The sequence below is a fragment of the Nylanderia fulva genome, unplaced genomic scaffold (assembly GCF_048542155.1).
Source record: "Nylanderia fulva isolate GAGA-0341 unplaced genomic scaffold, ASM4854215v1 Scaffold3, whole genome shotgun sequence".
Taxonomy (NCBI): Eukaryota; Metazoa; Arthropoda; class Insecta; order Hymenoptera; family Formicidae; genus Nylanderia; species Nylanderia fulva.
In genome coordinates, this window is record NW_028190368.1 from 182545 (window position 1) to 197785 (window position 15241).

A 15241-nucleotide genomic window follows, 5' to 3' on the forward strand; every position below is an offset into this window, starting at 1 on the left:
CAATTTTATGTCGACAATATACAAGAGAGAGAGAGAGAGAGAGAGAGAGAACGATTTATCAATTATCGCGAACAAGTAGTCGATCGATGACAATATCTGCACTGCTCGGCATAATTTACATTCTACCGTTGCATGCACAGTGCATAAAATCTCTATTAACGCGATGGAAGACAAGCTTCTATAAAAAAAATTAATTTACTGTAATATGTGAAATTCGCCATTTTTACGTTTTATATAAATTTATATAATTTTGACGAATATATACCACGGCTTGTTTCTCGCGAATTAAATTTGATACCATAAAATAACAAGAACAATACAAGCTGAGATATATATGTATTTAAAATATATATGTATTAAATAATCCTGAATTCGTAAAAATATACAATAGTTATATTTTATTTTAATTTATTTCAAGATAGCTGTTGAATTATTTATGTGCAATAATATTTTGTCTCAATGCTTGACTTTAAAAACTCGATTTGAAATTGTTTCACCTTTTACGGGAATAATTGACTTGAAAGTCGTCGAGAAATGATTTATTTCTACTTTTCAATTATCAAATTTGATAGGATCGCGGATGATAATTCGCAGTCTTTGGAAATCTCTGGGGAAACACGCAAAGAGCAAAAATGATCGAATCTTGAATCTGTCTGATTAAAGTCCAAATTGAATCCGCGTCGTCGATTGAAATAGATCGAAGTGACATTGCGCTATCATCGCAGAAACAGATGCACTCGTCAAAAGCGCACACACCTACGATTATCAACTTCATTTGCACATCGCACACACACGCACACCACCAAATTATTCTCCTGAATCGATAACCCGTGTTAACGTACAACAAAGCGATAGAGGGTAAATAACCTTTGACAGTTGCCATGTTTCTGTTCCCGATATATTTACGACCGAGCCGTGATTTAGGATCTTTCGTTCATCCACCAACACACGAACCTATCAGGTATCTAGCCGACCTCCTCTTTTTTTTTCTCCGATGTCCTACGAATGGATATAGTACTATGAATGTTTGTCGATACTTCATGTTTAACGATCGATTTACGTGGTGCAAATTGCTTGCACAATTAGAAACCAATTTATAATAAACCTAATATTTAAATAAATAAATTTAAATTAAAAAAATAAACTAAATATTTCAATAATTCAAGAAAATGGCATGATATATTTAAATTTTTTTACAAACGGAAGCAAATTGAAGTGAATTTTTAATTAGCCTTTCATGCATATATCATATACATATATATATATATATATATATATATATATATAATTTTCAGAATTTTGGGGTCCATAGACGGTCCTCACAAAACTCCGAAGAAATCTCGAGATTCAGTTTGTCGTTCAAAGGACGAGACACAAAAATTTCTTCATCCAATTTTAGTCTGCGAAATATGTCTAGGAAAAGTTCTCAGCGGGCGTTCTGGGAAACCCAAGAGGGAATTCCAAAGGCAGCGAAGTATTGTGGTAAAAAATGAAACCACGAGCATAGGACGATGAAAAAGGAAGATGGAGACGAAAAAATAGAGTTAAAAGAAAAGGAAATACCAGAAGATTTCTTTTTCGACCTTTAGTAATGTATTACAATAGCTGATGCGCCTTATTTAAAGAGGACTACTCTAGAACCTTTTTTTATAAGGTCGGCAAAAAAAACCAAAGCTATGTCGAGCATCGGTAATATCTTCCTGTAAATGTATATTTACTATTCCCGATGGAATCGTTCGATATCACTTATCAGTTATCAGTGTGAAGGTATAATTCCCCGCTGATATCATCTCGTAACAATATTGTCTTGCGATCGACACCAACTCATCTATGTCAGTATTACTAAACATACAATCGTAATACGAGTATATATCAGAGCAGCTTGATGCGAAACTAAATTTGTAGCTACAGATGAAGATACATATGTATCAAATGCAGACATATTCATAAAAAGATCATTATGAAAGAGAATATATCATGTATAAGATTTTCTTAAGAAATAAATAGATAGATTTAATAGATGTCTTCAAACATTTGCAGAAAATCTATACATTTATATTTATCAAATTGATAATTTCTCGAATATTTTTAGATTCCTATACGTATAATAAAATTCGATATCTTGCAGTCTGTAATTAGTTTTTTATCTATTGTCAAAACTCGTCAACTACTTTTCTACGATATATATAGTTGTTCTGAGCGCAATTAAAAGTTAGATTCTCGCGATACGTTGTATGTACATATTTGTCACGAGCATGTTCGCGTCAAAAAGGTGTTATCACAGCGATTGCATGGAAGTGATAATGAAAGGCTCCGTTATGCGGTGCGCGCCTCGTCGATGACAATAATGACTCATCGTAATTCGGCAGAGCTTGCAAATAAAGTGATAAAAGGCAGATTGCGTACTACCAAAGTCGCGGTGCCGATAAGATTCGGCCATATTTTAATCGCTTGTTTTTTGTCGTTACAATCAGCGCAACTTCGTAAGCAGAGTAAACAGCTCGTCGTATTTCTGCTCTCTCACGTTTTCACGCGAGTATACAATTTGGACGATAAAAATTACGCCCAGATGATAATTTAATATTTACCACAATAAGAAAAATTAATATCTACCGCAATAAGATACAAAATATGATCATATTAATATTTTTCTTCTCATAAAATTCATAAAATTTTTCCAATACCATATTGTCCCACGATTACTATGAGTTTCAGGGTGAATTCTAATTCTCTTTGTGTAAAACTAATAATTAATATAGTATTATTGTCAAATGATTAAAAAAATATTTATTCTTAAGGTAAAAAAGCAATGTGCCCATTTACACAATTTTTTAATATATCTTATTGTAGTAGATCTTAATATTTTTCATTCGAAAAAGTCTACTGTCACGTATATAATATGCTCATCAGACATGTCTTTCATTTTTAAGACTGAATTTAATAATGTGTAGCAAAACTAGGAAGTACGCAAAAATTTAACTTTGTATGAATTTGAATAAATTTGTAATAAAGAATATATATTATATATATATATATATATATATATATATATATATACTTATAATATTTCCGTGTCATTTATACAGATCATGTTTTATTTGGTTAAAATAATAAGAGAACCTTCTCTCATGCATTTGCGCGAAAAAGTAGAATTTTTTGATGGCGATTATCTTTTAAATATTGCACGATCTCGTCACACTTTGAAGACTATCGCCTTAATTTCGTACTCGATGCAAGATGATTGTAAATTTTCGACGAAGCGACATCGCCGATGTTATCAGTGTAAATCGGTCTGCATCAGTCAAGAAATAAGATATCTCATTTTTCTTAGGAAAACAATAAATTGTGCTATCGATATTCTTTTTTACTATTGTAATGTATTATTTTTATAAAATATTCCAATAATCATTATCTTTACAAAATAATGATAAACATATTTTTCTTTTTTTATTATTATAATACAATAATGTTATTTTTACTGTTATTTGACTAATTTAATGATGCCTTTGAAATTCATACATATTAAATAAAAACTTTGTATATGAAATCTCTATTTAATCTTCATATATTATAATAAATAAAATTGTAATTTCACCGAAGAAATATATGTATATATGTAAAAATAATATTGTGTCACTGATTATACCTAGCTTATTCCATATTCATTTTTTTTCTAAAGATAATATTCATAAAATTTATCCTGGATATACATATATATAAGACCTAACCGGCAACGTCCACTTGAGAATTCCAATTCAGAAACAATGAACACCATTTTTCTCTCTAAGGCAGATGTATAGTCGGAGTCTCTTCCGGTGAAAATTGGCGGAAGCTGCAAATCACATTGGCGCAAGGATTTTCTAAGGTGTATGTATATACTATACACAGAGATAGTCTACAAGAAAGGGAGACTCTTCTCCTATTTTATTTTACTTCCTTTTCATCCCTTAACCGAGCTTAGTGCCGCTTTTCGTTCATTTTCACTCTCGAAACCATGAGAAAATCCTCTGGAAAAAGCAGACCAGTCGGAAAACCTACCTCGATAACCTCGACCAAATTGACGTCTTACATTTTTCTCAACGATTTACGTTCTCAATGGTTTCTTTGTCTCGGAAAAAGACATGCCAGTGTAAGGAATGATACTGCAGAGGATAATCACAAAATTCTTGTCGACACTTTACTATGTTATTTTTATTTTACTATGTGATAAAACAGTCTTAAAAATAAAAATTCTAAATAAGAGATTATAAAAAATTTATATATAAAATTATATAAAATTCCCCTAATTTTATTTCCATAACTAAAATTTATCAAATTTAATTTACCTCAATTTTAATATTAAATAATGTAACTAGATCGGTATTTAAATTTATACGAAAGTAAATTCTCCAAATAGATAATAAAATTGCCGATTTCCTCCCTTTACCGCTTTTATATTTTAAACTTAGCGATAAAAAATGCAAATGACAGTATTTAATAAGCTCGAAACATATTCACACTAATATTTCTGTTAGATTCTTTTTTTTTACGGAATCGTCAGCGGCGCAATTTCTGGTCGAATCGATACTTCGATCCGGTCGGGCTACTCGTCCGGCGAGTTTCGCGAACGACGCGAATGAATAAGGGACACCGTCCGTCGTTTGAATAGAAGGCCCCCCTCGGGCATCGCTTCGCCAAGGGCGATCGCTCTCGGAAAATAAAGGCAACTATGAAGAAGTATGGCGCGATGAACTCGAGAAAGACTGAGGACGACGCCTTCGAGCCGGCGCCCGTCGTGGCTTTTTATAGCGAGGCCATGGATAACGACGGGGACTTAACCACCAGCGGGTCGTCCGTAAAATATTCAGGTAACATCCTACCTATCGCACCTATTTTCGACCTACCCGGCACCGTTCTGGAGAGCACGCCCCACTTCTCTTCCGGAGAACCCGTTGAACTCGGTCGACTAACACAGCCGCGCCTCGCTTTATCTCTCTCGCTCTCTCGCGCCACCCGGCATCAGGATAATTGGACGACCGAGTGACAACCTGACAGGTGACAACCACGACACGGTTGTAACCGGTCGACAGGCGAGAGCATTCCGACAAGAGACAACGCGAGAATGACTCGAGTGCACGCGCGCGGAGAAAATTAATCTCTTAGCTTAGCTAGATGATCCCAATTCTTGGCGGTGCATATTTTAACATATGAACTATTTTGAAAACAACATCAATGCAAGGATTGTAAGTCGTATGCTTTTGACGTGAGAGATTTAAGATTATAATTCTAATTGGATAATATAATTATACGTGCGCGTTGAAAAAGAAAAATCTGTAATACAAAAGGAACAAGAAAAGCTTTAATTTATTTGATAATTGTACGATTTTTTTTATTCTTCCCAAGTATCCGTTGCATCCCGATTCTGTCCATAATCCCGCTATGACATTCGATTTAAAGTATAGAAAACTGAGCGGCGATCGATCATTATATCGTCTCGGATAATTAATACGAGACACGTGCTCCACGATCCGTAACGGATAAAATAATTAGGGGTAAGAGCGATTATCTCGCTAACAGTATCAAATAGTCACTTTCTTATTAATTTTGCAATTTTATAATTTATATGTGTGTGTTTAAGAAATATTCAGTCTCCTTATGTATAAAAAAATTAAAATAATATTTTGTCAAAATATTTGAAAAGGAGCAATATATACGCTTTAGCTAAAAATTCCACAGAAATATCAAGTTTAATAAACATAAAAAATGGCAATATAAAAAATGGCTTTACAGTAGACTATGCGTATTAAAACGTATCCAGTTGAATTTATTTTATACATTTGTCAAACTCCTAGCTGATATTATTGGCGAAATTTTTGTACAATATTTTGATTTGAAACATTCATTAAAGTCGAGTAAGTAAAGTTTGAAATACTGTTATTTAAAAAATAGAAAATATATCTCTTCATAGAGATACGTGCATGACACTGATCATAGGACAATGTGAAATGTTTCGTTCCCATTTCGTGATCTTATTACTGTTAAAAGTAGACATAAATAAACGGTTACATCTCTAGACACGTTGCACAACATGCCACCGTTGCGCACGCAAGTCGCTTTTTATTCGAACGAGTCATTAATGGCAAAGACCGTAATTACCAATGGCAAAAGGCCGTTCATCTGCCGCAAAATTACCGGCTTGTTCAGATCATTCTCGTCTATTCGATTGCGGCGTTTATATATTACCGCGACATATAATTGTATTAATTACAGCAGATGACCAGGATATCGACGATCACCGGTATAAAAACTGTAATTTTGCTCTCGCGAATCATTAATAATCATAATTTCATATCACACATTTTTTTTCCAATATAAAAGTTGCACCGTTTCACACATTCTATTTATAAAATTTTTCCGAAGAGAAAAAAAGAGAGAAAAATAAATATATATTATATATGTAGTATTTTAAAATACTCTAAATGCAATACTAAATGCTAAATTATATATGTGCTGTATTATGAATAAGCTCAAAAATCCATATATTTAAATATTATATTCATGTCATCCGATATTAAGAGTTTGCAAATGTAAAACGATATAATATAAATTTTATGATATACTTGATTTAGAACTAAGAAGAACTTGGTACGTTAATTAATTTTTTCATTTAAATTTCTGCTTAAATTGAGATTTCATCGCTGGTATCTCTTTGCTGTCGAATTAATATTCTTGACACCTATAGTATTTTTCAATTACCGCCATATAGGTTATTTTGCCGTTGTGATTGAATATCTTCCAAAATCCGAAAACCTATTCATGCATTATTTTATATATTTTTCATATCGAATATCGCCGATATACATATAAATAATAAGTACAAATTAATCGGACTCGTTCCGATATAACTCGATTATTGCAATGCGAGAAATGGCGCTGCCAATAATCTCTACGATCGAAGAAAGTGCAGCGGATAATTGAATGACGTCAATTCTCTGTCTTATCGTGCTTTCAATTTCCAGGCACGTTCGCCACTATCCTTTTATTGATAAAACGAATAATCCTTTGCTTGAATTTTTGCTTTATCATATATGGAAAAATGAATTATAATTCGCGATACATAAATAAACGCGAAATTTTATTACAGACATATTGTATATACTTGTGATTCGATATAACCGATATTGCATTTTATTTAATGCATACATAAAAAGCTTACAAAAATAATAATTAAATAATGAATAAAAAAATATTCCTACTCTGTATATAATTTTGCAAACTAAATGATTTGAAACAAAATACGAAAATGTAAATGTAAATGTAATGCAAACGTCTTTCCTCGTGTACGCGAGAGATCGCGGATTAAACGCGTGCATACGCGAGGTAACATTCTGACGGGATAAGATGGCGCGGGAAAAGTTATCGCAAGCACGCGGAATTTGCAATATCACGTCGGAGCATGCGGCTTTCGTGCGTCCAAGAGCTCATGCTGCTGCTGCTGCTTGTAACCGGGGCGACACTTTATACAGAGCGTTGCACATACGCCCGTATATGTAATGCGGACGAAAACAACGCGCGAGATGAATGTGCGTATGCAAGAGCACAAGGATCGGCGCGGCAGCATCTGCACGCGATTTTCCCGCACGTGGTCGCGTGTGCGTGCATATGAAACTGCGGTAACAACTGCGGCGCTTGTCCACGCGCATCCGCGACTCCTATTTAAATTCCGGATACACACGCGCGCGCGTTTGTGCGTACGCGTGTCTCCGTGTGTTTGTGTCTGGTTTATTACCCATCGGCGATATGTATAATCACGTATTCTCTATATGGTATACGCTTCGAAAGCTATGTAACAGAATATACGATGGGTTTTGTTGCGTCCTCTATTCAATGAGTCTTAACGACCAAGAGAAGAAATTTATTAAATGCTTTCGAATTATATAAGCGATCGATAAGTATTTTCATGAATTATACGCGGTCAATTATTTTTATACCTATCATTGTGTTTTTATCGCTACATTGCGAGTAATTTGATTATTTTATTCGGAACGGTTTTTGTTATTTTGATAGAATCACGTGCTTTTCGACGAAAATCACTGATTATACAATTCGTTATAAATATTTCACTAATGAATCTCCGGATGTCACTAATGAATTACCGGATTAATATAAAATATATTCGTATAATGACAGAAAAACACGCGTAATAAGATTGAAGAACACTGAACTTTCTCCCAAGACATAAAATTATTCATTTTTTATTATGATACTTCATAATTAATGCAATAATCAGGCCGTAAAAAAATCAACGCAATACGCAAAGCGAATAATAAATAAATATCAGATATCGGATAAATATCTAATCGCATTAATATCATAGATTTAATTAGCATTTGTATTCGATGCTTTGCTAAAAAAATTAAGCACGCATCGTTTATTCGTACCTTTTCTAAACGTGATTATAAAATTAACTCGTAAAGTAAACAATAAAGAAATCAGACTTCTAAAGTCCAGTTACCTGTATAAAGCTGCGATGTTTCATTTCATAAAACTTATAAATAATTAAAAGTTCTGCCGCTTCAGTAGTTCTATGTAGAGTTCTTGATAATTAAAACAAATTGTTCTAACCATTAAAGCAACGAATTTATCTTAACTGAGAAACTGAGATGCCAAATTCAAGCAGCGTCTCGCTTTGTCCTACGACATTTTTCTTATCATTAATTATCAGTAATTATACTTAATTATATTTATGAGTCAGTAATTAACTCTTAATTATTTGAGTTTCCACAAAATAAGACTTCACATATCCCTCTATTACCGTTAATAGAAATGTAATAAAATAAATAATTTCTTACTCACCGACACGTGAAATAGTGAAGTTGTAGTACTCAGCACATAGTGATCTGAAAACAAAATATACAAAAATTATGTATAAACGTGTGTATACAGGGTTTTTTGCAAGTCTAGAAATGATCGAATATCTCATAATGCAGTTTAGAAAAAAATAAAATAATGCAATTTAGAAAAAAATGTTATTTTGCATATGTACCTCACAGTTACTCTGCTGTCGCTCGATGCCTTCCCAGGCCTCCTCCTCCTCTCTTGGTAGCACTCACAACACTCGCGAAAATACAAATAATTACGATCGCCCGACACTATATACGGCACTCCCGATACGCGGAACTTTACACGGCACTCCCGACACACGCGTGAATCACAAATGCTATCTGTAACAAATAAAATACACACGCATTTATTAGGATAATCTTATTATTTGACATATTATGACATACACAATATAAATATTTAAATTAGAATTAAGGATATCACAACACACATTCGCGCGCGCAAAAACAGGTTAAATTAGGTTGGATTATGTTGACCAAGAGATTTTGCATCGAATTTCTCGCGAAATGTGCGTTTCGAACAATTACGACTACATGAACGTTGAAATTATGATATGCGATTGATAAATATTATACAAAGGCTAGAAATGATTATATGCTTGCTATTATTACTAATATACTAATTAATCACAGAGAGACGCAGTTTCGAGTTTCGATAATGGCCGAGGTTATTCTACAAACATCGACAACTTCATTCTAATAGCGCGCGCGATACTATACATGACTTAATAATTAATAAATAATTAAAATTCGAAGAAGATTCGTTCGAAAAGATATAGCTTTAGAATAAGTATATAATTCTCGAAAATCGACTCACATGTCAATTCGGTTTTTATTTTAGCTTAATTAATTTGTTTTTGCTTTTAAAAGGCAGAAGTACCTATATTGAAAATAAAGTCAAAATTAATCTCTAATTATTTATAAATCTCCACAAATCAGACGCCAGCTTCACACATCTAGTTACCGGTTACAGTAATTGAAATTATTTTCAATTTCTCCTGACATAAAGCACAACATATGTCTTATAATTAAAATCACAGAGATTTAAAGAGAGAAAAAAATTAAATATTTCATAAATGTATACCAGGATGTATTAGTCACAATAATTACAAATGACGCACTATATTCAGAAATCATAATCTGATATCGTGGCTTTTTTCAGAAATTTTGATAAAAACAAAATAAATAAATAAAAGATGCTAATGTTTCGGTATTTATTCACATCTCCCTTTTCGTGGCGCTTAATCTTACGTGACGAAACGATTGCGATAAATCACGATCGCCGTATCGGAGACGAAGTTTAATATCCTCCGTTCCATGACACGCCTGTCCACCTAATCGCGAAATTATATCCGACATCTCGAATGAGCTGATCCGAACATCGAAAGATACATATAGACTCGGCGCTTCTAAAAAAACAGATTGACAAAAAATGCCGCGGGTAGGCGAATCATTATACGTTCGTTTTGCGAATATATTTGCGTCATACGCGATATGTAAACGCGGGAGAGAAGGACAAACGTAAAGAAAAAAAGAGAGAGAGAAAGAGCAAGATTGTGCGACCCTGAATGCTTCGCGATATGTGTCTCCCAGCACATGTCAAATGACGAAATTCGAAGCAAGCGAAACACATGATTGACGTATAGAGTACAATTGCTTTTCCGTACACATATGCGGCCTGCTTACTGACTCATTAACGCAATGGCTTTACGTTTGCGTCATCAAGACAATTTACAAAAAAAATATTCGTCTAAAAGAGCTTGTGCATATCGCAGATATAAAACGACAGTAAAATTAGAAAATAGATAAATAGCGTTCCAAAATAGTGACAGACAGAAGATATTTCGACGAATATTACGACAATGCTATTTATTTATTCAGAATGTCTGAAAACTTTCGTTTGCATCTTAAAGATATTTTCACACTAGTCGTAGGAAACGACATCAGCGAACCGATACCTTCAAACTTTATTTAGGTTGCTTTCTTGATATAGAAAACTCCGACTTTATGTTCGAGATAATACTACGCATGCTTTTAATAAGTCATTACACCGTAAACAAGATAAATAAATGACTTTTTCACACAAATAAGAGATAAATTAAAACTGCTTTAGTCGCTCTTTGTATTCGCACGAAAGGGTGTTGATTACGATCGCACGTGCACTACAGCATTGCAAAAATACGACAATTATACGACATTTTATGTACACCTCACTTATGACGTTAATCGCGTACTTTATTTTGTATCGCGATGGGAAAACGCGAAAATCACGAAAGATAATACGAAAGTGTCACACTCTGCTTCTTCCCGTTCGAGCCTCGCCGCATGAGTGACAACACGATGATCACTTGTAAACAATAGCACGATATAGGCCGCGAAGAACGCCAAATACTATGTAATAGTTAATATCGTGTTATTATTTACGAGCGGCCGCCTTGTTGTCATTCGCGCGACGAGACTCTCACAATCAGTATCTCTCAAAGTATGTATAATTTTCGTGTTTTCTTTCTTTTGTCGAAATATAAAATAAAGTAAGTGATTATCATCATAAGAGAGTAAGTTGTAAAGTGCTGTAAAATCGTCGTGTTCTTGTAATTAGTACGTGTGCAATTATAATTAACCGTGTATTCGCGAGTAAGTGTTGTGTAAGGTGTAAGTGCTTTGAAGAAACAGCAGAGGATAAACAAGAGAGAAGAAGGCCAGGAAGGCATCGGATAGCAAACAATCATGTAACAAGCAATTCGCAATTTTGTTAGTTTATTATCTTGTTTTTGTAAAAACTTAATTAAAGAATCAGTTAAAACTAATTCGTTTATCTTCGTGGTAATGACTTAATTTACATCATTGTGCAGTACATCCTATTAGTAGATGTTATTTAAACATTTTTTTTTAAATACTTCGAGTATATAATAAAATATTTATATCTAAAATTTTATACCTATATAATTCTTTAGATTATTTATGTAAAAATTAAAGTTCTATTTCTTAACATTTTATACAAGTTTTAAAACAGTATTTCGGAAATTCTGTATACCTAATGCCTTTTATTATTTTTTATTTGTTTATGCAGATACAAATATAATTCTATCTACGCAATAATTAATATAATTATTTTTCGAAACACTGATTATTTTAGACATCGCGTTATAATGTAGATCATTTGAATATATATTGTTATGTTCTATAACTCTATCATTGCGCTTCGTACTGGTGAGTTGAATTATTTAAAATTATTTATTTATTAAATTTATTTTTCCTCTAGTTTGGAATTTTATTGAATTTGAGAATATTATATCACAGATATCAATTTATGAAAAATTAAATTTTCAATGATGCAATATTATATAATTTCTGCATTAAATTTTCTGTATTATTTATTTCAATAAAATGTTTGAAAGATATATTATATAGGTATACGCAAATTTTGCGAAAAAATAGGACTACAAGAATATTTTTGAAAATTAAATAATAAAAGTTATTAAAATTTTTGTGTCATAGTTTTTTAGAGTTTATAAAAGCCTTAGAATTTATAAAAGTTTGTAACATTTAAAAATATTGCAAATAAAATTGTTAAAAATCTCTTTTTTGTAATAATATCATAACAATAAAATAGTCAAAAATTAAAGAAAAAAAGCTAACACATTAGTTTGATATCAAATTGTTTCTCAAATTAAATATTATCAAAATATTCTAGTTTCAAAATTATTACTTGCGAAATAATTTTCAAAAGTAAAATAAACAATCCTTTATCGTGTTCACATTGCTATAAGAATAAACTATATTAATGTAATTAATTTTTTTTATAATTAATATTAAAATGTTTTGCGATTTATTTTAATTTCGCGATATATCAATACTCTAAAATTACTTATCATATAAGTAAAAAAAATCAGGCAGAAATTAGAAACGGATAATAAATTAGTATTTAATTATGTCTTGTATGTAATATTAATTATGCTTAATTTAATTTCTCCGTAATTCCGAAACGGAAGCACATCGATTCGACGTCGACAAAAGTTACGAGATGGTTGACTTTAGATAAGATTACAGACTCATTGTGCACATATCATCGCGTTGTAACTACATGACAGAGATATGCACAAAGGGATCGTAACACTGTGATTCGCCCGTTCATGCGGTTATTAACAATAAGTGTAACTCGATACACGATTATGCTGGCGTTCTAAAGATCCATTCAGACTTTTATTCCATTAATGATCGCGCCATGAATATCGCGCGCGTGCCAAAAGATAAATTATCTTTTTATCTTTTTATTCAATAGAAATGATATTAAACATATGAATGAGTAAACTGTATAAAAATTTTCTCGTCATTTATATATCTTTTCTTATTTTCTAAGATATACGAATTTAAAGATGGGATTTATCAAGTAAGAAATATCTAGGAACACCTGTGAAATTTTTGCATATGCATACAATTTTTGATAATCGATTTTTCCTAAATTAAAATTCATCGATATATCAAACAAATTATAATATTCAATTGCTCTTCTCGCGACGTTAATTTTCTTTCTCTCTCGCGCCGTCGCGACTAATTAAACCGCAGGCGCTAATCGCGGAGGCCGAAGAGACATGAAACTGCGTCGCGCGACGAAACGAGTCGTCATCGCATCATTGCGACTCTCCCACTCTCTCAGCCTCCTTACGTCTAGCTCGGGCGTTTCGCAACGCGATAACGCATCTGCATGACGAACGCCTTTGTGGATTTCGCCGGTCGCGAGAAGTGCCGGACATCGCGGAGCCAAGTGCAATAATCATCGGGCCGCATATATGTACATCGGCGAGCGATAAATGATAAGTTCGATAACGATGCAGTAGTTCATTCGTTAGCTTCTTTTTAAACGTTGATATTTCTTTTCTCAATAAAAGTGTTTCGACATTTATATTCCTTACATAATATACGAAAAGTCATATGACATTTCTATATATGTCAATAATATATGAAATATCATCTGCAATATATTTCAGGAAATACAAAAAAATATCGAAGGTTTGCATCCACGTGAGAAATGTCGACGTATTTAATAACAGCCTGATTTTCATTGCAGAAATAAATTACGTTACTATATAAATTCTCGACATTTTCCATTTATATATAATCAAATGATTGTTTGCATTGATATTTTATACCGAATTGTTGTACGGAATTAAATAAATAAAACGTAAAATCATTCCATTAGAATTCTATTAAATAAAATTTATATATATAAATCCAAAATTTTATATAGTGCCACATGAAAGTAACATATTCAACATATGCAATTCTATAAATACATATCTTTAAATCGACGCAGTGTATATTGTGACTTTATATTTACGCCGTTCATTTCGTTGGACATTCATTGAGAGCCCTTCACGTTTTGCAAGAATGGAGAAACGTAATTTTTTTTCCATTTACTTACCCCGCTGCTCAAGTTGAATGCATTTGAAAGATCCTATCCATGTATCTGCAAACAAAGAAGAACACATTTATTAAATGATTTCAAAGCTTTAAAAAATATATATATAACCATGAAAAATTTTTTGAATTAGGTATACTTTTACGCAGTTTTCTCTATATATTTTTCAAAGTTAGAGAGAGAAACTTTCTATAATAAACAATATATATATATATATATATATAATGCATTCAACTTGAGCAGCGGAGTAAGTAAATGGAAAAAAAATTACGTTTCTCCATTCTTGCAAAACGTGGAGGGTTCTGTAGGGTAATGTAACTATATAGTACATAATAACTTTAACATAACTATTTTTATAAGCTATTTTCTGCAAATATCTTAAAGTGGCAAGAACGTTTTTTTAAAATGAAGAATTTTTGCGAAAAGATATGGAAACGATATTCCACCCAACCGTGACCGAATTGCAACGATATATGCAAGATGCAGAAAGCAGAAAAGAGAGAGAAAGAGAAAAAGAGAGAAAAAGAGCAAACTATCGGAATGAGTATGCCAGATTCAACAAGTGCACCCGCGGCAGGGAATGAGAACTGAGTCACCAAGAATGAAATATAAACGATGAAATAAAGTATTGAACGTGCGCGTGGGCATCATTGCTTGGCCGGATCGGGATAAGGAAAAAAATGTGGGAGTGCGTGATTCAGCGCCTACATAACTGAAGAATCAGAATCTCGCGACGTAAACAACCGTAAGGTAAATAAAGATATAACTCGGAAAGCTCCTGTTGTTTGATACCGATACGTCGCGTCGCCCGACATACTCTTTATCATTGCATAAAAAAAAGCTTTACGGCATTTCAGCTAATGTAAAAATAGAATGCAAAAGTATAATGATCAATAAATAACATCGAAACAATGCCTTGCATTGCCTGCTTCAAATTTTT

The 15241-nt window shown here is 32.6% G+C and overlaps 1 protein-coding gene and 1 long non-coding RNA gene across 2 annotated transcripts in view; one reads left to right on the forward strand and one right to left on the reverse strand.

Moving 5' to 3' along the window:
* Nucleotides 1-1963, forward strand: part of LOC114933312 (uncharacterized) — a 96505-nt gene extending 94542 nt beyond the window's left edge. The window contains exon 5 of the long non-coding RNA XR_003820047.2: nt 1296-1963. This is a non-coding gene — a long non-coding RNA (uncharacterized LOC114933312). The remainder of the gene's footprint in view (nt 1-1295) is intronic.
* The window catches only part of LOC114933169 (uncharacterized), a 111037-nt gene extending 96280 nt beyond the window's left edge, over nt 1-14757 (reverse strand). The window contains exons 1-4 of the mRNA XM_085484366.1: nt 14573-14757; nt 14305-14349; nt 9026-9203; nt 8836-8879 (exon numbers count right to left, since the gene is read on the reverse strand). Of these exons, the coding sequence (XP_085340492.1) occupies nt 8836-8879; nt 9026-9203; nt 14305-14349; nt 14573-14582 (277 nt within the window). The 5' untranslated portion in view covers nt 14583-14757. The remainder of the gene's footprint in view (nt 1-8835; nt 8880-9025; nt 9204-14304; nt 14350-14572) is intronic.
* Between the last annotated feature and the right edge of the window lie 484 nt (nt 14758-15241).